The 22,609-nt window shown below is 46.3% G+C and overlaps 1 protein-coding gene across 5 annotated transcripts in view; it reads left to right on the top strand.

The window, feature by feature from the left end:
- The window catches only part of GFRA1 (GDNF family receptor alpha 1), a 210,783-nt gene that overhangs the window by 133,627 nt on the left and 54,547 nt on the right, over window positions 1–22,609 (top strand). For all 5 annotated transcript variants that reach the window (XM_046027298.1, XM_046027296.1, XM_046027299.1 and 2 more), the window contains one exon: window positions 9,980–10,316. In XM_046027298.1, the coding sequence (XP_045883254.1) occupies window positions 9,980–10,316 (337 nt within the window). The remainder of the gene's footprint in view (window positions 1–9,979; window positions 10,317–22,609) is intronic.

The following is a 22,609-nucleotide window of genomic DNA, read 5'->3' as shown; positions in this document are numbered from 1 at the left end:
AAAACAAAAATTAGGTGGGAACCCAGCCACCGAGTTCGGAGCGCCTGTCCCCACGTTCCGCGTACCATGAGGCACGGCACCTCGCGAGCCGTCTCACCTGGGCAACCCCTCCTGCGTCACCTGCTATCCGTTCTCATCCCTGTATTTCAAACCTAGTTGAACATAAACAAGAGAAAACTTCAGAGATCCGCTGTATAACAAAAGGAAAAGGTGGAGGAGGTTGGAAAGGTTAATTAAAAATGTAATGATCCCATTTGCTGAGACAGCACTATTCATCATCTAGCAGCAGCAAGCATGCGACTTGCATACCACTTATAGGAGGCATCTGATTTTTTTTTTTTAGGTACAGATGGGGGTGGTGGACCCCAGGGTGCGCATTATGAAAATGGAGGCTCGATCAGGGTGAGCTTGGGGTGAGTGAGCACCGGGTGAGCCCATGACTGGTGGTTCACTTTGGGCACTGTCTTCATCAGACACTAGAGTTCTTTCCCAATTCACAGGTCTTCACATAATTCAGTCACTGTGAACCCCAGAGACAACATGGGCATGGCTCGAGGTTCAGTATAGTTGTGTAACATAGGGGGAAAAAATCGAGTGAGGAGGAAATCCATCATGGTGTAATACAATATGCCTGGAACGGTGTATGAATGACAAAATGGGCTCCAAAGAGGCAACATGTGCGTTTTAAATGTAATCTTTAGCATCCCAGCTGGAAAAGGCCAAGCTCTTGAAGGATCAATTGCGAGGGTCGCAACCTGTATGATTGGATTTGCCATCTGACGCACGTGGGTATCAGAAGACCAGACTGTAAATGTAAGCTTCCAGAAAAGCCAGTTCTACTCTGTGAAGATCTTGAAGCTTTTGCCCATTTGTTTATTTGCTGGAATAACACGTGAGAGGGATCCTATTAGAAGAAGAACGCTAGTTATGTTAAAATGGTAATTAATCACGTCAGAAAGAAAGAGGAAACCGGTTGTGAATTCCCTTCTGCAGCCCCAAAAAAGAAAGACAGAATGATTCCCAGAAATTGGCAGACATTCATAAACAACGTTCTCTCCATGTGCCTTGTGAACCTTCTTCTTAATAACCCACATCTTCATGCAGGCCGTGCAGATTTTAATATATTTACTGTTTTATTCCACCTCATAATCTACAGCAATGGATTTCTAGTTGCTTCCATCTGTGTTTCCTCCTGAATCATTTTGACTGGTTAGCTAGCTCCAGCATCTGCCAACAACGGTGGCCTTTTCTGAGTGTAAATCTAAGTGTAAGTAATGAGAGGCTGTGGCCACAGTGATAGCCTCTTTGATTGGGGACAGTGTGAGGATTGTACTTGGGATAAAGGCAGTTCCTCGCTCCAAAGGAATTTAGAATGTGAAAGCTTCTTCTGGTGCATAATTCATGCCTGACACTTCCATGTCTCCCAGCCTTGGAGGGAAGTTTTACATTCGCTCTGCCTGTAGGTCAGGGTTGGAAACGTTGGTCCATGTCCTCTTTGAAACAGCACATAGCCGAGAGACCTGCACTTTCGAGCCCCTGGTTTGGTTTTTTTTTTACATTGTGTTCCTGATCTTCAAGTGTTATCCTAAATACTTGATGTCATAATCAGAAAAGGCATTTTTAACTTATAACCATCAAATCAAAGAACCTTGAGGTTCAAAGGGACCTTTGATACATCATCTCCCAAATGGGGAAACTGAGGTCCACCAGGGGAAAGCTGACTTGTATGAAGACACTGGGATGACTGAACCACATTTAAAATCTGTGACTCCTAATTAATTCATTGTTTTTTCCAGCAACACCTGACCCTTTTAGATTCCACAGTTCTGGGAGCTGGCCCTCCCATCGCTATGCAGGTTTTACCTCCCGTGCCCAAGAAAACAGGAAATAAGTCACATCAGATGTGAACACAGCCAAAGAGCCTTAGAATCATGATCAGGAAAAGCAGTACATAACCTGCAAAGTAACAGCATGGTTTTATCCAACTCTGAAAGGAAAAGCTGGCTCGATAGCTTTCTCCAGAACACAGGGCGAGGCTGATGCTGGAGAGGAGCTTCTCAACCTCCACAGCCCACACACACACACACGTCCTCCCACAAGAAAAAAGGATTTCTAGTAAACAGCCTTCATTCTGAGAATACTCCCCATTCAGGCAGCATCCCAGACATTCTACCAAGTTAAAGAATGAATAACAGCAGATGGAGGGAGAGATTAGAGACGGAGGGGAGGAGGGGAAAGCAGCATTTTAGTGCCGAGCTCTAAAATGAGCTGTGGAGAGGATGGCACTCAGAGTTATGGCAAAGCTGTCCGGAAGCCTTCCCGCGCAGGCGAGGAGGCGCGTGTGCCCAGCCCATGAAACACAGGCGCGCTCCTGCTCCTCCCCGTGCTGTGTGAGCTGATGGTGAATTGGGTGTGACTCAAGTGGCCTAAATGGAATCATTCTGCATGTTCCTCCCTCTGCCCTCGAGTCATCAACGTAGCATTTTGTGCATGCACTGGGGGTGGGGGGTGTCTATCAAATAGATACAGGAATCAATCCTCTTACCAAGTGAAAACTCAACTCTCATTTACGTCGCCTAGGATTTCAGGAGTGTTTAACCAGGAAAGGAGGCTTAAGGGGTGCTAAGAGTTGCTCCATATTCTGTGCATGTTAAAATAAACTTTTTATTGTAATAGGGTTTATATGGATTGGGGCTTTTTTATTTTTTCCAGTTTATTTGAATGTTTTCAAATGTGTGGAAAAAATTCTACAGTTAACCCATCTAGATTCTATCATTAAATCAGAATACAGTTGCTTCGTAAGTACCAGTGTATCCATCCTTCTTTCCACCTATCACTACATTTTTAAAATGCAGATATCAGTATATTTTCCCTACATGCTTTAGCATACCTGTTAGTGACCAGTTCTTAATCCTTGCTTAATATTTATTCCTTTTGAGGTAAAATTTGTATATGTACAAACCTTAAGTGTACCATTCTGTGGGCATTGACTCAAATTTGTATCAGGATAGAAGTTACCGTCACTCTAGAAAGTTCCCTCTTGCCCCTTCCCAGCCAATTCCCCCCTCCAACCTCTAGAAGCAACCATTCTTCTGATGTTTTTCATCATAAATTGGGTTTTTCTGCCCTAGAAGTTAACATAGATAGACTCATTCGGTGTGTACTCTTTGTGTAAGACTTTTGTTTTTTCCTTCAGCGTAGTATTTTTAAAGATGTATCCATGCTATTGTGTGTATCCCATAGTTCATGAGTTCTTACTTCTGAGTGATATTCCACTGTACAAATAGACCACAGCTTGTGTAGCTGTTTTCCTATTAATGGATACATGAGCTGTTTTTCCAGTTTTGATTATATCAATATAGTGTAATTGTATACTCTTATCCCTGTCTTTTTATGGACATATATTCCCATGTCTCTTGGATAAATACCTAGAAGTGGAAATGCTGTGTTATAGGATAGTGGTATGCTTCCTTTTATTAAAAACCTGCCCAGTATCTTCCCAAAATGATTGGACCGTTTTTACACTCCCACCAACAATGGAGAAGCTCAACATCTTTGAAAATATTTGGGGTTGTCAGACTAATTTTAACCACTGTGGTGGGTGTATAGCAGATCTCATTGTGGTTTTCTTTTCCATTTATTTGCCTGGTAACTAGTGATCCTGAGTGCTTTTCATGTGCTTATTGGCCATTCCTATATCTTCTTTTGTGGAGTGTCTGCTCACCCACTTTTCAATTGGATTGTTTCTTATTGTTAAGTCCTGGGTATTCTACATAATGTTTTAGATACTGGTCTTTTATCAGATAGTGTTTTGCAATTACTTTCTTCTAGTCTGTGATTTGTCTGTTCCTTTTCTTCATTTTTTATCACTGTCTTTTGATGAGCTGAGCTTTTTAATTTTACTGGAATCTCACATACCAATTTTCTTCATTTATGTTGTGGCTTTCTGTGGTCCTCTCTAAGAAGCCTTTGCCTACTTCCAATATCATCTTTTTTTTTTTTAATAAAAAAATTGTGATTTTGACTTTTAGGTTTAAGTCTGTGATCCATCTTGTATTAATTTTTATGTATGGTGTGAAGTAAGGGTTTTGTTTTTGTTTTTTTTTTTTACATTGATTTTTAATTATTCTAATACTGTTTGTTGAAGAGAACTTCTCTGTTAGATATTATTTAGTGACTTTGTCAAAAAACAAATAACTCTAGGTGTGTGGGTGTATTTAAGCCAAGTTCTGTTTTATGTTCCATTTATTGACTTGTCTATGCCTGGGTTGTACTCCAGTGTCTTGATACTTACAGCTTTATGGTAAATCTTGGGATCAGTATAAACTCCTTCAACTTTGTTGTTCTTCAGATTGCTTTGACTCTACAATGTCATTGGCATTTCCATATAAATTTTAGAATCTACTTGCCAATGTCAAAACATATTATGATTTGAAGATAATTGATAGCTTAATGATACTGAGTTTTCTGATCCATGAACATGGTATCTATTTCCATTTATTTAGGTCTTCCTTAATTTTCTCAGCAGTGCTTTTTAGTTTTCAGTGTAGAGATCTTGCATGTCTTTTGTTAAGTTCATTTTTAAGCACTCCTTTTTAGATTCTCTTACAAATGAAATTACGTTTTTAAATTTTATTTCCTAAAATTTTGTTAAGAGTTTAAAAAATGCAACTGATTATTATATATAATTTTATATTCTTTGACTTTGATAAATACACTTACTGATTCTAATAGTTGTTTTGTAAATTATTTAGGATTTTCCAAGTCATCTGCAAATAGAAATGTCATCCTTTCCAATCTCTACACCTTTTATTTCTTTTCATTGCTTTATTGCAATGGCTAGGATCTCTAGTCCTAGTCCAACAATGTTGACTATAGGTGGTAAGAGTGAATAGCCTTCATTTGTTTCTAACATTATGGGGGGAAAGTCAATATTTCACTATTAATATGATTTTTATTTGTAGGTTTCTCATAAATGCCCTTAATCAGATTAAGGTTTTCTACTATTCTTAGATTGCTGAGCATTTTTTATTGTAGAAGGTGTGCTGAAATTTGTCGAACACTTTTTCTTTGTCCACTCAAACAGCCATATGGTTTTCTTTCTGCTAGTTAATATGGTAAATTATGTTAATTTTTAAATATTAAACCAGCCTCGCATTCTGGGATAAACCCAAATTGATCTTGGTACATTATCCTTTTAACATATTGCTAAATGCTATCTACTGAACTTCTTGAATCTACGTAAGGAATATTAGTCTGCAATTTTCTTCTTTTGTCTTCATCAGGTTCTGCTTTTTGGGTAAGACTGGCCTCACATAAAAAGTTGGAAAAAGGGTCATGAGAATATTTTGTGTGAGTGAGAATCAGAAACAAAAAGCCATTCATACATTGACCTGTGCGCAGGACATCAATACAGTTTTTGGGATTTTTTTTTTTTTTTTTTTTTTGCTTCTCTGAATGTTCCAGGTTGTGCATTCTGGAATTTGTCACAGGCTCTGAAATAATGGTAAAGAGATGGTGCTCTGGCTGGGTTATGTCTTGATGCAAACTGAATCAGCTGAAAGTGGGTTTGCTAAATGAAGTAAGATTTAAGCAGTTGGTTTGGACATAAAATAATTCATTGTATTCCCACTTTGTACAGAGCTTTTGCCTTAAGATATAGCTTTTCTTTTTGATAACATTAAGAAGAAAAAAATAGTGATGTATGTAGTTTTACCAACTTTAAAAAGAAAGCTGACATTATTGTAATAAAACGGGAATACACTAGACCAATGTTTTTCTTTTAATTTTCTTAAGATATAATTAACAGACAGCTCTGTATAAGTTTGAAATGTATGGCATAATGACTTGACTTCTATATTGCAAAATGATAATCACAAGTTTAGTTTACATCTGTTTCCTCATATAGATACACACACAGAAAAAGAAAAATTGTCTTTGTGTGTTTGATGAGAACTTTTAGGATTTACTTTCTTAGCAATTTTCAGATATAACATGGAACATTGTTAACTATAGTCATCATGTTGTACATGACATTTCCCATTACATATGTATCTTATAACTCAGAGTCTGTACTTTTCGGCTACCTTCATTCAGTTCACCTTCCCCTGCACTGGTGACTACAAAGCTGATCTTTTTTTTTTTTTTCTATGAGTGTGGTTTTTTTGATGTTGTGTGTGTGTGTGTGTGTGTGTGTGTGTGTGTGTTTAGATGCCACATCAAAGTGAGATCATACTGTATTTGTCTTTATCTGACTTTTGTTACTTATTATAGCAGGATTTCCTTTTTTACAGGTAAATATTATTCCATTGTGTGTATATACATCATGTTTTCTTTACCCATTTATCTATTAACAAACACTTGATTTGTTTCCATGTCTTGGCTATTGTGAATAACAGTGCAGTGAAAATAGGGGTTCAGATATCTCTGACATAGTGATTTGGTTTCCTTCAGATGTATGCCTTGAAGTGGAGTTGCTGGATCACATGATAGTTTTATTTTTAATTTTTCAAAGAAAAATTTCATAATGGTTGTGCCAATTTACAGTCCTACCTGCAGGGCCCAGGGTTCCCTTTTCCCTGCATCATTTGTTATTTCTTGGCTTGATGTTAGCCCTTCTAACAGGTGTGCTTTGATAGCTCAATGGGGTTTTGATATCCATTTCCTTGATGATTAGTGATGCTGAGCATCTTTTCAAGTACCTGTTGGCCATCGGAATATCTCTTTGGCAAAATGTTTATTTAGGTTTTTTGCTCATTTTTAAATGGAATTATTATTATTATCATTATTATTATTACTCTGTTACTGAGTTGTATGAGTTATTTATACATTTTGGATATTAACCCCCATCAGATATATGATATGCAAATATTTTCTCCCATTTCACAGCCTGCCTTTTCATGGTATTAATGGTTTCCTTTGCTGTGCAGAAGCTTTTTAGTTTGGTGTCATCCCATTTGTGTATTTTTGATGTTGTTGCTTGTGTCATATCCAAAAATTCATTGCCAAGACCCATGTCAAGGAGCCTCTCTCCAGACCAATTTTTTAAAAAACTGATATTATACAGACTACTTTAAGAGAGAAAAATAAATTTCCTGGACCTCATGTGTTGAGTTTTATTATTTTTACTATAAGTTTATTTGACACTTATGAACATAGAACTGTAAACCTTTATTTTGTAATTTTACACAACTGTAAAAGCAATATACACAAATGAAATATGAACAGAACTTTGTAAACAATGAAATGCAAGTTAATGACATTAAGGTAAGGGGTAAAATACCATTTTGTTGAAGCTAAATCAGTGCTTCCAGTTGGGATATACTCCCGTGTCAGCCTGAGTTGGCTGGAGTTGAGCAGGCCTGTGTTACTGGCTGTCATCAGCCTGTGTTACTGGCTGTCATGTGATGACTTAATTCTTCCGCCATTTTCCTCCATCTGAACTTCTGTCAACTGTTCCTATATCACTGGCTACGTCATTTAGGTGTTAGGTGCACCTCTGCACCTCTGTTCTTTCCTTTTTAGCTAGAGATCGTAAAGCACCCTTTAATACCAGGACAAGTGTAAATGCAGGCAGTAAAATTATGTTCCCGTATCTCGCCTTCAGGGCCTAATCCAGATTGCCCAGAATTTGGTCTTTGGTCATATTAATTTATTTTAGACTCTCATGAAAAATGGATAATTTTAGAAATCTTCTGTGGAACTCTAGACCTTTGAGAATATAAACCACTGTTGTTGACGGGCCCAACAGCACAACATTAAATGTCTCAAAAGAGGAAAAGGCTAGAAGGGTTACCAAGGCCTGTAGGTCCTGGTGATCCCGCCCGGGCACATGGTGCACATTTCATTTCTTGAGTGCAGAGGAGCTTGAGTGTGAAAACAGGAGCCAGAGAGAAGCTGGTCTGGGAAGGTCGTGATGGAGAAAATGTACCAGGTGTGCTTGTTAAACCAGCAGGGATCTCTGTGCAGCCGCTGGCTTCTTGTTGTGCTTACCCAGGAAGGGCTGAATGTTTTGTTTATTGCCTTCACATTAAATTGTTGGATTCAGACGTCATCACAGAAACATGAACCTACGGCATAATAGGTGCCTCGTGGTGCCAGGGTATAATTGGGTGATTTCAGACTTTTGCATACTGGGCTTTCTTCAAGCAAGACACACCATCATGAAACAGGGAGTCTTTCTCGCTCCCTGAAATGTAGACTTGCTTTGTGTACCCTTCACTTACTTACATTTAAGAAAAAAATTGTAGTGAGAACATTTAACATGAGATTTACCCTCTCAACAGATTTTTAAGTGTACAATACAGCACCACTGGCAGTAGGCATGACGTTTGACGGCAGACTTCTAGAACTTACTCATCTTGCATAACTAAAACTTGATGCCCCTTGAATAGAGACTCCCCATTTCCCCCTCCTCAAGCCCCTGGCTATTAGCATTGTACTCTCCATTTCTCTGAGCTTGAGTGTTTTAGGAACCTCCTGTAAGTGGAATCATATAGTATTTGGCCTCTTATAACTGGTTTATTTCATTTAGCATAATGTCCTCACGGTTCATCCTTGTTGTCACGCTGCTGGCAGGATCTCCTTCTTTGTTTCAGGTTGGAGAATGTTCCATGTGCCCTTTGAATGTACACCAAGTGCACTGCCCTGTCTTTCAGACCGGCCCAACCCACTTGGACCCTTTCTCCTCTCTTATCAGTTCTCTAGCCTCTTGTAATTTCCCAAATGCCTTGGTGGCCCCCACTGACCAGGACACAAGGAGAATGAAAGGGAGTCCCAGAACCAAAGCAGGGGCCGAGGCCTGAGCAGGAACTTAGTGGAAGGGTGTGGGGAGGACAATTCTCACAACTGAGTGAGGTTGTCTTCTACCTCTTTGCTGTCTCCAGAAGGTCACTGCTACACCAAATGATCAGTTTTCCATGGATCACCCTATAACCAGGCCCTAGAAGATTTTTCCATCACTTTCCTCCTGTGAAAACACCTGTGTCATGGTGTCAAGCTACATTTCCCTTGTCTGCTCATCTTTTAACTTGTGGCATTGGGCCTGGTCCTGTCTGCCAGTCCACTTGGCTACTGCAATGGACCCTGCTTCCCCTATGCTCTCTCTCCAGGCCACACAGTGGGCAGCGTGGCAGTGGACAGCCCTGTTTCTCTGAGCACAAGCACAGAGAGCTTGGGTAGAAGGCAACATATGTTTTGTGAGATTCCTGAGGCCTATGGTTTATAAGCCCATTGAAATCCTATCCAGAATCCTAGCTAAATTTTTCTAGTTTGCAGCCCTCAATACTCATGGATCCCACATTTTGTATGTGGCAAGTTAAGTGGTAATTGAGGTTTGCAAATTTTCACGTAATGTATTCTGGTTTTCTTCCAATGGCCTGTGAGCTAGAACTTAAACACAAGTTCGCTGTAGTTACTTCTTCCTGTTTAGAGAGTTGGCGTAATATTTTGTCTTCTGGGCTCAAATAACCATGTAATTACTCTGTAATCATATAGTAATTAGCATGTACTATATGCATTTATTACATAATTATATTCCTGGAGGATTGCATGACAATTATACTTACATTCAGCATATCATTTTATATACTGTATAATGAACAAGTATATAATTTGTTGCCTTTTTCTTTTATCCTAATTTTAGTTTACCAACCAGGAGCTGGAAACGTGTTCTCCTGTTGCCTTATTTATACCTCATCAGGCAGGTGCCTGAGCTCCTTTGGCTCCTTTTGGCCTCACTCAGTATCACCTAATTATCCATCTAAGGGACTGCTAGGGGCTTGTGGGCTTCCCTGGGCTCCCAGCCTTTGCACTACTTTCTCCTTGTCATGAACTCATTACCTATTAGCTTCAAGACACAGAGCTGATCAGAGCTCCCAGCATCGCCCGGGACATGGCCAAGCCTCAGGTAGAACAGAGCAAATGTGAGCCGCGGGGCTCCCCCACCCTGGGATCACGGCTGCCTTTCTCTCCTCTGCAGTGGAGCCCGTGCCCAAGGGGAACAACTGCCTGGACGCCGCCAAGGCCTGTAACCTCGACGACACCTGCAAGAAGTACCGGTCCGCCTACATCACCCCGTGCACCACCAGCATGTCCAACGAGGTTTGCAACCGGCGCAAGTGCCACAAGGCCCTGCGGCAGTTCTTCGACAAGGTCCCGGCCAAGCACAGCTACGGGATGCTCTTCTGCTCCTGCCGGGACATCGCGTGCACCGAGCGGCGGCGGCAGACCATTGTGCCCGTGTGCTCCTACGAGGAGAGGGAGAAGCCCAACTGCCTGAATTTGCAGGACTCCTGCAAGACGAATTACATCTGCAGGTAAGCGGGCGCCGGCGGCTGGGTGATAAATGAGCTCGGCCGGGAGAACCTTCGTGGCTGCTTCCCTGCCCGAGCTCCTGTTTTCTGGGTTTCTATGGGGCGGCGGGTGGAGCTGGGGAAGCCAAGGGGAGGGCAGGTGGTGGAGCCCACAGGCCAGAAACTGACCTCTGTCCTCGGCCCCGGGTTCTTCTGGAGCTGGTCAGGCTCTTTTAATGAGGAAGGTTCCCGTCTTTAACCTGGGGAACGCTTTGAGGCGTGCTTAGTAAGCACAGAGGGTCACCTGAGGCCAGGTGAGCGTGAAGGCTCGTGCCCACTCAGCAAACTCTGGGCTGCTGCTGGGATCTTAGGGGTTGACTCAGTTGGGGGTGCGGGGAATGGCAAATAGAGAGTCTCTTGACAGTCAAGGTCTAAGTCTGGGAGAGACCATGGAGAGAGCCTGAGCTGTTCCATCCCTGAAAAGAACTCCCAGAATGCCTCAGGCCATTCAGTCATCCACGTGGCTAAGGAAAGTGGGCACCCTCCCGCTCAGCTCCCAGTGGAAACCCTGCTACGCCTGGCCCTGTTGTTGAAAACTGTGGCTTCCTTTGCCTTTTGGGCCATTTTTAAAAAAATGTATTTTAATTTTTGAAGGAATCCATGAACATACTCTCCATGGTTTTTTTGTTGTTGTTTTTTGTTTTTGTTTTTTTAAGGAATATAGAATTAAGTAGCTGACCCCTTTCACTCTGTACCCACTTAATAATTTGATGGGTGTCCTTCTAAGACTTGGGGTTGAATTTAGTTGCTGATGGAAGCAAGCCGATTCTGATCAGCAGAGACTAAGTCTTTGTAGCCTGCGGCAATGAGCATGCTGCTCTCAGACACGGGGGCGGGATCCCCTGCTGGAGGTTCAGAAGGGGCACCATTTTGACAACAGCTGTGTTTTGTCTCCGGGGCAGAGCTAGGAGCCTTCGAACGCCATCTCTGACAGAATCCTGTGCACTCCATGAATGTTCACAGGCGGACAAACAGAGGAGGATGTAACTATGTGCTTGTTTGCTTATAGGCTCCCCATTTCTAAAGAGCAGAGAGCAAGGGGTGAAATGTTGTATTTTGAAGGTTCTGGTGAGCTGAGTAGAACTGACAATGGCATCCCATTCTTTCCTTAAATCAGTTCTAGTAGGGACCAAAGAAAATTAAAAGTCCTCATTATCTGTAGAATTCTCACATGCTGAAGATTCTTCTGGAAGTAACGTCCCTCCACTTTTTTTAAAAGCAGGTGACTTGCTATATGAGATAAAATACAGATAGATGGGCACTTGTGTCCTGGGAGGAGTCAGGTGTTCTTACAGTGCAGTTTCTCCAAGGGCTCTCACCCTCCTGGACCTCTGTTTCCATGAGATCTTCTTAGGTATGGGCTAGAAGCAAGGGCAGCTTGCTGGAAGGATGAGGCAGGTCCCCCACGCAGCCATAACTTGGGGAAGCTAATTAGCCAGAGACTAGAAGAACCCCCTGCTGGAGATGAATGTGGTTGAGGAGCGGGACAGGAGGAGAAGCCTAGGAGCAGGCTGGGAGGGAGCAGACGTTCTGAACAGCCCTCCTGTGAAGACCCCTGGATTTGAAACTCAAGTTCCTGGTGCCCCATTAGTCTTAGAGCAGAAGACATCCCTCTTCTAGGAGCAGGACTGAGTTTCTCGGATCTTCCCTGGCTTAAAGCCAGACAGATACAGTTCCTCCCTGTCTTTTTGGTAGATGTTGTCCTCTTCACTGAAGGGTCCAAACCAGGCGGCTTCAAGACAGGAAGCTGTACAGTGGGGGGAATGGAGTGATGCGTGAGGCCGCTGAGCAGCGGCCGGGGGGTGGGAGAGGTGAAGGAGGCTCTCCCTTCTCTTCTCATGAGGTTGGTCTTGCACACAAGCTGCAGAGGAGGTCTGAGACAGCTCCTGTATGGGCTGAAAGCCGACCCTGAGCAGTTCATCGGCGTTACTGCAAAATAGAGACTCCTTGGGGCGTTTGGGTGGCTCAGTCGGTGAAGCATCCAACTCTTGATTTCGGCTCAGGTCCTGATCTCAGGGTTGTGGGATCAAGCCGTGTGTCAGGCTCTGTGCTCACCCTGGAGTCTGCTGGAGATTCTCTCTCTCCCTCTGCCCCTCCCTTTTTTCTAAATTAGTAAATAAAATCTTTAAAGTATCCTTGGAAGGTTGGTGTAAATTCGCTAAGTCAGATTGCTTTTTTGCTGAGCTGTAGTGAGAAGTAGCTGGGAGTTGGGAAACTCGGGGTATTCTGGGGGAGATGGCAGAAGGAATGTGCAGATAACAGGGTGATTTGGGTGCTGTTTGGGGCTCAGACTGACCCGCCAGGAAGGGTCCAGGAATTATTTGTGTTGACACAGCCTCCGTGGCAGAGAGTAGCATCGGCTGATGGTGCAGAAATGTCCTGGGGGAGCCGCAGGACAGTCCTGCCTGGTAAGAACTGTGCCTGGTCACACCAAGGCAGGGATGTTGTGACCACAGCTGCCTCACGGCGGAGTGCAGGTGCACATGACTAGAAAGGTGTTTGGAAATCCCGATTCTGCACCACCCAGGGGTGCTACCAAGTGAGATTTGTCTCAGCAGGATTGAAGGATTTTATAGCCTGTGTTGAGACTTCCCCGGGAAGGTAACCAGTGCCTTCCCCAGTGGTACCCATCGGTAAGGGATTTAGGCCATAATTTCTTTCCAAGGTCTGGACGTATTACTCACGATGACCTCCTCCCTGTCAGATGTGGTAAATGTAATTTCAGCTGCTGGGTAGGCTCAGGGTGTTTTCTTTCATCGTATTTTATTAATCTTGTCTTTATTCCTATCCCTTTTATTCTGTCCCTCCTCTGTCCATCCTGGGGAGGCCCTTCTAGTGCCTGCCTCCCCGAGCAGTAGCTGGGATTCTGGAGCTGGGGCTCCAGCGGGGTTCGCATGACAGGTGATCTGACGCGTACCCACCAGAGACAGGGAGGTGTCGCAGAGGGGATGACCGAAGGCCTGATCTGAGTCTTCCAAAAGGCAAGGGACAGCAAGAAGAAACACTGCTTCCTAAAAACAGTTTTCTTTGAAAGCTCACACTTTCAGATGCCCCCTCCCATCTCGGCATCAGCGACCATCGCAGAGCTGCCTGGGCTCATTAAAACTCCCCGTGCACTTGCTGGTTTCCTGGTCGCAGCACACGGGTTCCTCCGTCAGCGTCCAGCCGCCCCTGGGCAAAACCTGTCTCTCTCCTGCTTGTGCCTTCCCATAGAAGAGATGCAGCGCTAGCCTCCCCTTTTGACTTTGTTTTCTTTTCTCCTTTCCCTTGTAGAGAAGCTGACTGGTTCCTTTCCTCTTGGGGGGTTTGGGGCCTCCAAGCTTGTCTCTAGAACAACAAATGCAGAGGTATTTTGAGGGGGATGTGGTGAAATTTAAAAGGCACACATTCTTCCCCTGAAGCACAGCGTCTCCCTTGCCAGTCATCCCTCTGGTTGCTTTCCTTAGTGCCTGGAAGGATGTCAGGACTGGGTTTGGCCATAAAGGAGGCATCGTCCTTTATTCCTGCTGCAGGTTGTTACAGATGCATAATTTAAACCTCCGCCTTACCTCCTTTCCCCTGAAGTCTGATAATCCAAAACAAACCCCGCACTTGCTCACCAGCTCTGGGTGCTCAAATATGTTCATCTCTCCTTTATTTTTCTAACGAAAAAAGATGCCTCAGCTCAATTTTATTACCAAGAGGTCTGGCATCTTCCTCTGGAGTATGCCCCCTTCTGTTCTCGGCTAAGAGCGACAGAGTTCTACTCCAAAACCCCTTCTGCTTCCCATGCCAGGCGGAGAGTGAGCCGGAGGCCTTGGACCAGCTCACCTGCCTGTGGCTTTAGGTGCTGCCTCATGGTGTCGCTGTTGAGAAAAACCCAGAGGGTTCGTGGTTTGCGGGCGGGACCCTTCTGGGCCATTCTCACAAGGGCAACCTTGGGCACCCGAGTAACTTCGTTCATGCTCAGTGTGGAGCTGCTGTTTCCCAAAGAATGATGTGTTGCCCTGGCGCTGGGGGCGGGGGGGGGGGTGTCCTAAGACGTTCCAGCCAGAGCCCACCCACCAACTAAGACTTCCCTTTTACTGGCAGAGCCTTCCAAAGTGGACACTGCAGCGGTGCATCTCCTTCCTTTTCCTTCCTTCCTTCCTTCCTCCCCTTTCCTTCCTCCTTTTTAAAAAAAATGTATCATGGTAAGAGCACTTGTCACGCCATCTACCCTCTGACCGCCCGGTCTGGTGGTGTCATCTGTAGGGACAGTGTTGTGCAGCAGATCCCTAGAACTCATTTATCTTGCATTACTGAAATTTCCATACACGAATTAGCGGGTCCCTGCTTCCCCTCCCCCATCTCTCAGCAACTGTGATACGGTCTTTGCTTCCATGGGCTGGATGTTTTAGACACCTCGTGTAAGTGAGATCATGCAGCGTTTGTCCTTCTGTGACTGGCTTATTTCCCTTAGCATAAATTCCTCCAGGTTCATCTCTGTCGTCTCCTATTGTGGAAATTCCTTCTTTTTAAGGTGCAACAGTGCTCGGTCAGGGATATCTCATTACTTCTGGAAAGATTCTGATAATGCTGAATGAACTTCAAAAGAGGAGGTATCAGGGCCTCTGTGCCCTCTGTCCCCCATCCACTTGCCCGTCCTGGTGCTTTGGCTCCGTGTCCCCCATAGTTTCCAGGAATGCTGGCTTCGATCAGGTCACCAAGTAGATGATTCTACCTGTTCCCGGGGACTGAGGAGGCTACAGTTGTCTCCTGGAGACCCATTTTTTTGGTTGTGTTTAGTTTTGTTTGTTTTTAGCAGAACCAGGAAGGTCTCTCTGATACAGCCTCAGAAGAACGGCTATGTAATTTTCAAAAATCCTGCCCTAGCAGGTGGAGAGCTCCACTCTCCACCCTGGGCCCGACTCTGTTACCCTTAGAGGAAATGTGTTGTTGTTAATTTATTAACTGGGCAGTTGAGAAACACATTACAAAACCATCCAACAGATTTCTGCTCCAGTAACTTAGTCTGACAGATGTTAGTGAACCTTTAAAAGGTGAGGAGCGTTTCGTTTGCCTAGAATCAGATCCCCTCCGCACGGTAAACTGTAGATCTTAGAGATCAAGGACGTCTCCTCCGTGGCTTGGGCTGCATTCCTGAGTTGCAGACTGGGTTCTTCTATATTACTATATCTGGGCTTGTCTCAACATGTGGCAAACACAGGGAGAAAATGGCTCGGAGGATAATTAATGCCTAAAACTAGATGGGTAGATTAATTTGGCACTTAATTTTATTTTACGCTGATTCATTCACAAATGGAAATCAGCAATTAGACAATGCAGACTTTTGAACCATGGAAAGAAAGGTTCGGGAATATGAGAAAATACAAGTAAAACATTTTCCAGTTCATTTGAGCAGTTTTTATTTCAAATGATTACATGGGAGTCTTTAGCCATGCATCTGGAGTGGCAAACGGCTAGGTTTTTGATGTGTCCCACCTGCATGAGCAGCCCGCCACCCAGACTGTGCTGGAACCCGTCCCCTCCGAGACTCTTGAGGGGGGAGCTCCTGTGTGTGGGCAACATCAGGATCCTTAGAGAAGAGCCAGGCTGTCCTCTGACCTCTGCTGCTGCTGCCTTTGAGTGCAACAGGGGGAGGAACCTGCTTCTAGTCGGTTCCTCCAGGCCCCAGCCCCCGCCTCTGGCCTGTGCACTCTGGAGGCAGGCGGCGAGTCCACACCGGAAGCGGAAGTGGTGTCAGAGCTCACAGGGGTAACCTGAAGGGTGAATCAGGCGGAACCCGCTACAGCTTGCACTATCCTGTCACCTCGTATCTCTTTCCTTATCTCTCCTTTGGCAGAGGCGGGTATGGAGCCATTTGTCTGCTCCTAGTGGAGCCTGTCGCTAAAAAAATGTCCCTCTAGATTTATACCACATCCTGTCTCTCTCCTGCCCACCCCTTCCCAGCGCCTCCCAGAGCCCAGTGTCTCTGCCTCACCTTCTTCCCACCTCACCTGCCCACGTCCTCACCAATGCCGCTTTTGCCTCTCTCGGCCCGAGACAAAGTGTCAGAGACTTTATATTTGCACATTCTGTCAGTTACCAGAGCTGCGTGGACAGATGGAGTCTTGGTTCCAGAACCGTGTATGACCGTCCTCCAGGATGAAGGTGGGCGGAAGAAGGATGGAATCGAGTCTGCCCAGGAAGCCCAAAGAGAGAGCCCATATTTCTTTAGGGGGCGAGGTGTCCCAGCGGAGGGTCTCGGGAGCCAAGGGCCTCGGTGGGTGAGAAGCAGGGAAAGTCCCGCAGAGGGAAGGTACTCGGTTTAGGGAGGTTGCCATGGTGGAGGTGGGAGTAGGGGCCTGAAGACTGTTCTGGAGAGAGAAGCATCTGTTCGGTAACAAGACAAGAGGTTGGGAGTGTCCAGTGCCTTGTTGAAGTATGACTTTATCCACTGAAGCTTTAGGAAGGAAGAGAGGCATGACCAATTGGGCCTCAGAGGGCTCCCAGGAGCCAGTGTGCAGGGGATCAGCTTGGGGAGAGTCCAGGAGGCAGGTGGGAGGTTCTTACAGTGGAGCGGGATGAGAGATGAACCAGAAGAAGATGATAGTTGGGAAGCGTGAGGCACCCTGGAAGGGAGAACTTGAAGGTTTACTGGGAGTGCCTGGCATGGACAGAGGCTAATGTGGGCCTCTCCAGCCTGGTGACCAGGCAGAGATGATGGCGTTAGTAGCCAGGATGGGGAATAGGAGAAGGAGGGACAGACTCGTCTCTAGGGTTGGAGCTGGGGGAAGAGGACGTGAATTGTTTGGGCCCTGCTGTGTTTGCAGGCTGTGTGCTTTGGGACTCTTTTGGTCCCATGAGAGATACCTAGCTGAAGTGGCTAGGCCAGAAGAGGGGGGTTGTATTAACTCAGGTCTGGGGAGGCGGGGTAATTGGACACGGCCACGATGCTGGGCACAGTGTCACCGGAGCTACACTGTCACCTCGCTGCTCCTTCTGCTTCCTTCTCATCCTGTTTCTCAGTGAGTGCCGCCCCCACAGCTGCAGTGCACCCATCCTGTCACCTCATAATCAAAGACGGACTCTTCCCCACTATAACCTGTCAGAAAAATCCTGCACAAGGACTTTGAGGGGCCTTGGCTGTGGCATGTGCCCATCCCTGGACAAGCCACTGAGGTGAGAGGGAATGTATCCTTTGGCTTAGTTGAAGCCAGAGTTGGCAGAGTCTACTAGCAGAGTCAGGGGAGGCTTGCTGGGCTCAGAAAAACAAGGTGGGGTCTGTGGTGCACGAGGATGTCCATGCTCCACATGGACAAGGAAGGCTTGTGCAGAGAGACCCTCAGAGGTAAAGGCACAGTCCACAAAGCTGAGGGGAGAATAGAATTTTAGGAAGAAAAGCATGGTGAGCACAGGTGTCAGTCACTCAGAGGGAAAAGGAGTAGAACTCAGAATGACACTGATTTTAGCACATAGGAAATCTGTCCATCCAAGTGACCACCCACCCATCAAGCCATCCATGTATGCATCTACTTACCTATCTGTCCATCTACCCACCTATCTGTCCATCCATCCATCCATCCACCATCATCTACCCACCCCATCTGTCTATCCATCCATCCGTCCACCCACCCACCCAGCCATCCATCCATTTGTGCATCTACCATCTACCCATAGATGTCTCTCCATCCATCTACGCATCCATCCCTGCATCCACCCACGTCTGTCTATCCATCCATCAATCTGTCCATCCACCCATCTGTCCATCCACCCATCTATGCCCCCACCCACATCTGTCCATCCATCCATTTACACCATCCATCCATCCATCCATCCACCCACTCACTTATCTGTGCATCCATCCAGCCATCCATCCAGCTGGCCTTCAGTTATTGTGCCTGGAGTAAAGACTCAGCTTCTCATCTATAGTGCAGAGAGGAAGGCAGGCACAGAGGGTCATTGCAGCCTGGTGTGGTGGTCTGTGCTCAGAAGGGACAAAGTGCTATGGGAGAACAGAGGGGAGAACAGCAACCTCAGCAGGGTGGGTCAGCATGGCTTCCTGGAGAAGCCGCCATCTGAGCTGGGCTGGAAGGATGAGCAGCCCGGGAGAGAGAGGCTTGGTAGTCATGGGATAGAGGCCCAGGCGCGTGGGTGTGAGGAAGGCGTGGGATGTCAACAACAACCTACTCACCGGGCTTCGATGACGAGCAGCACTGGGCACAGTACACAAGGTGGTCTCCGATCAGCCCAGCTGCCCTGCGCAGGGACAGGCGGTGGCCGAGGAGCCACGGGATTGCCCAGCTCCCACCTGGAGGAGGTGGGGTTCCACCGGGTCTTGCTAACTCTGAAACCTGGTTTCTGTCCTTTTTTCCAAATGATTTTCTTTCTTGACAAGAATACAATGTTCTCACACTGTTCAGCCTTACGGTCTTTAGTTCCAGACAGGCGGAATGATGATCCCGGCCAGCCTCTGCATCCAGACGCACTTCATGGCTCAGTAGCTAAGACAGCACCAGTTTTAAAGACAGCTTTCGCAGACAGTTAGGACATAATGTCCATCTTCGCATCATTTAAAAAAAAGAATCTACTCAGGTAATACATGCTCATTAAGTTCTTTATCTAATTTCCTTTTGAGCACTCACTGATTATTACAGAGTGGTTTCTCTGTGACAGCTTGGTGATGATAAGAACTGTTTCTACAAATAAGAAAAAATCCTCTCGCACCACACTGGTTTATTCTGATTATTATTATTATTATTATTAACTCAGTCATTCACTAGGGCACATTTACTGAGCACAGTCTATTTGACCTCAAGGGTTCTGGACATGGAAGTCATGTGCCCGTCACTCAGCAGCTCCCGCTTACCTGGTTGGGCTCCATAACTCCCTGCCGGCTGTCATGGGAGTTCAGTGTCCTCAACCCTCACGTACCTCAAGGCAGCAGAAATCAGGGAGCTGGCTGTGTATCTCATGGGAGATGAATTCTTTGCTGTCACAGAGTGACAACAAGCTCTAAATAATCCACGGTTATGTCACCAGCTTGGGGTCATCCTGGTGTTTGCCCTCCTACCTTCTCCCTGCCCTGAGGCCATGTCATTAATCAGAGGAAAACCTCCGTTTTGTGAATTGCATCTTGACCACAGCATGGGCAAAAGGGCAGGGTGGATGAGAGATGTGGACTCATTCCTGGAAGTGCTGAAGTGGGGGGCCCAAGATGGCCGACGCCTTGTCCAAGACTTCTGGCCGCGGAGAGAGACCCAGCTGATCCCCTGCTCCTCTGCGCAGGTTGCTGCTCTGCCCACCTGCCGTGTCACATGCTAAGACCAAAGTTCACTGACAAATAAACTGGCTTCCTCCTCAAGTCATCCTAATCCCAACCACATATGATGTCTTCTTGTTTTTAATTCCAAAGGAAGGTGTTGCTTCCATTTCCTACAGCTCCTTTTGTAAATGACTTTTATCCACTGGGCAAAGAATGGGAAAAGGGGGGACCTCAGTATTCCTGAGGGGCAGCCCTCTCATCCAGACCAATAGCTTTTGGGGGTCAGTGGCATCCCATGCTAACCAGCATGCTGGCCCCAAGAAGCTGACTTTTCCCTCTCCATCCTTGCCCTTCACTGGAGACAAGATTGGGAAGTACCCATGGCCCATGGCCCAGAGCAACCTCATTTTTGTAGGAGGAGATCTGCCCCTTCATTTGTGGGCTGGCTCTTGTGTAGGGCTTGGGCCTGGCTCTCACAGCCAGTCTGGCTCCACCCAGGAGGCCCCAGACCCCCACTCAGGCATTACCCCTAGTTAGGTATCCCGCAGTCACGTTGGCATTTACATTTCTATGGAGTATTTCCAATTCAGTGAATGGGAAATTGCTCTGTAATTTCCAAAAGCAATTAATTATGCAGAAAATTTCGCATCCAAGGAGAACAAGAATTTGTGCAAAGTTCCACTCCAGGCTGGAGTTGGGACTTTTCTTCTCCTTCCCCTGTGGTTGTCAGTGTTGTTGGTGAGTGAGGTGGGCTTGAGTGGGCATCCTGGTCGTGCTGGTTCTAGGAAGCGGGTGGCTGGAGGCCTCAGTCTGGCATTTGTAGAGGAAGGTGGGGATTCCATTCTTCCCAGGGCAGCTCTAGGGACTAAGGGAGAAATCTACGCAAATGCATCAACACCGTGCCTGCTACCTAACACCGCAAACACTCAATAAATTATGTCCGTCACTCTTTCTGTAAGCTGTTATCCTAGAGGATAAAGAAGCTTAAATCCCTGATGTAACATACCCTTCCCCTTTAAAGGCAGAGACCTTTAAAGTAGGCTTGGTGGGTGGAGGGGGTAGATCCTTTGCTTTACACTTCTGTGCACCCACAGCATTAAGCAGCGCATGGAAATGTCAACGCCGTTATGTGAGACCATGTTGCTAAGCTTTACACGTCACCCTCTTTCCAGTGTTGCACCGTTCGGGAAAAGTGGGGGCCAGAGGCGGGGGCGGACCAAGTCCAGAGGTCTTTGGAGCATGTGTCATCTCGAGAACATTCCTGTCGCGAATGGACAATTATTGGCACGCAAAGATAACCCAGTAAGACACGAACGGAGGTGGCCACGAGATTGTTCAGCCCGATGTGCTAAATTCACTATTGTTGAAACTGAATAGGCAGTGGGGGGACCCCTGGCAGCCTCTCGGGGCACGTGCTGCTTCAGTGACCCGGAGTAACCGTGAATAAAGGGTTCTCAGAGGGGCTTGGGTCTGAGTCAGTGGTGTGAGCGCTGCCGCAGAGGGCGGTGACTGACTCAGTGCCACTGAGACCGGTCCCTCCTGTCCTCTGGCTGGTTCTGTGCTGTGCATCATCCCATCAGCCTGTTAGGAGGCAAAGCCGCAGCCGGGGGCAGAGTGGCTCGTGGTGCAGGACTCAGGAGCCCAGAATCTGCAGAGCCAGGGACAGCGTGACAGGAAGGCATGGATGACGGTGATGGTGATAAAGAGGATGATGAGGAGAGTGTCATTTGTGTGACATTTATGGTGTGCCAGGCCCTGTACCCAGCCCTTCACGCATCCCCTGAAGCGGGGCTGTCACGAGCTCCTACCCTGTCTCATGGATGAGGAGGTCCCCCAGGTGGAGGCAGAGGGCGAGAGCCCAGAGGGCCTGTGGGCGACAGAGCCCAGGTTCTGGGGCGAAGTGGGTGCCTCTTGCAAACGGCCCACAGAATTTTTCCTGAGACGCTCAGCGTGTGTGGAGTTGGATGCCTGAGGGGACTCTTGTTTTCACAATCGATTCCTCTTAGAACAAAAATTTTAGACAAGAGACCTTTGGATCTCATCCAGATAGGGCTCAGGTGCCCCTCACAAAACATATTTCACTTCTCGTTCCAACAGTGGCTTTCTAAGTTTTGGTTTCGGGACTCCTTTGCACTCTTAAAAGTACTGAGAATCCCAAGGGGTTTTTGTTGGGGGCAGGGGACAAATCTAACTGACACGATATTGAGAATCAAAGGTGAAGAAAGGGTTACATATTTAGTACTTCATTTCAAAATAACATCAAGGGAAAAAATAACACCAAGGAGCCCATTACATGTTACTCAAAATAGCAGAACATATTTTTATTGAAAATCACTATATTTACAAAACAAAAATGTAGGGCGAAGTATGGCATTGTTTTCTACTTTTCCAGTCTAGTGTCTGCCCGTAAGACACCCGGGGTCTTCTACCTGCTTAGGCTTTCAGTTTGTTACCGCATCCCACATCGGGTGGCTTCTGGAAAAACAGGATCCCCTAGTGAGAACATGGGAGACAGAAAGGTAAATCAGAACTTAGTATGGGGAGGAAACAGCTTTGACCTCATGGACCCTAAAAGGGACCCTAAAGGCCGAGATTGCCAGGGTCCCTGGGCCTCCCGTGACAACTGCTGCACTAGAAGGACCAGAATGGTCTCGGGCTGGAAGACGTGTGTGGGCACACACATTCCCATGGCATTCTTGAACTAGGACATCCTGAGTGTGTTCCCAACCTGGTCAGCTCTGGCAGGTCAGAATGGTGAGGTTGGGGGAGTGGGGAGAGTGGGAGGCGAGCGCCAGGTGGAATTTATGCAATTTATGCTGATCCCCACAGAACTGCTGATTCCCATCAGCCGTCACCCCCAGGGCTGTGTGGCAGGCTGGCATGCCTGGCCCCTCCGGGTCTCTCACTCCGAGAGAGGCCCTCCTGGTGGGCAGCACCTTCAAGGACGGCCTTTCCTTCTCTGTTCTAGCATGCCAGAGGAGTTGAGTGTCACGTTCTGCTCAGTGAGGCAGAACTCTAGGCTGACGTGTAA

This window comes from Meles meles, chromosome 13 (assembly GCF_922984935.1).
Source record: "Meles meles chromosome 13, mMelMel3.1 paternal haplotype, whole genome shotgun sequence".
NCBI classification, from domain to species: domain Eukaryota; kingdom Metazoa; phylum Chordata; class Mammalia; order Carnivora; family Mustelidae; genus Meles; species Meles meles.
Note: the sequence above shows the minus strand (reverse complement) of the source record. Positions and strands in the feature narration are given on the sequence as shown.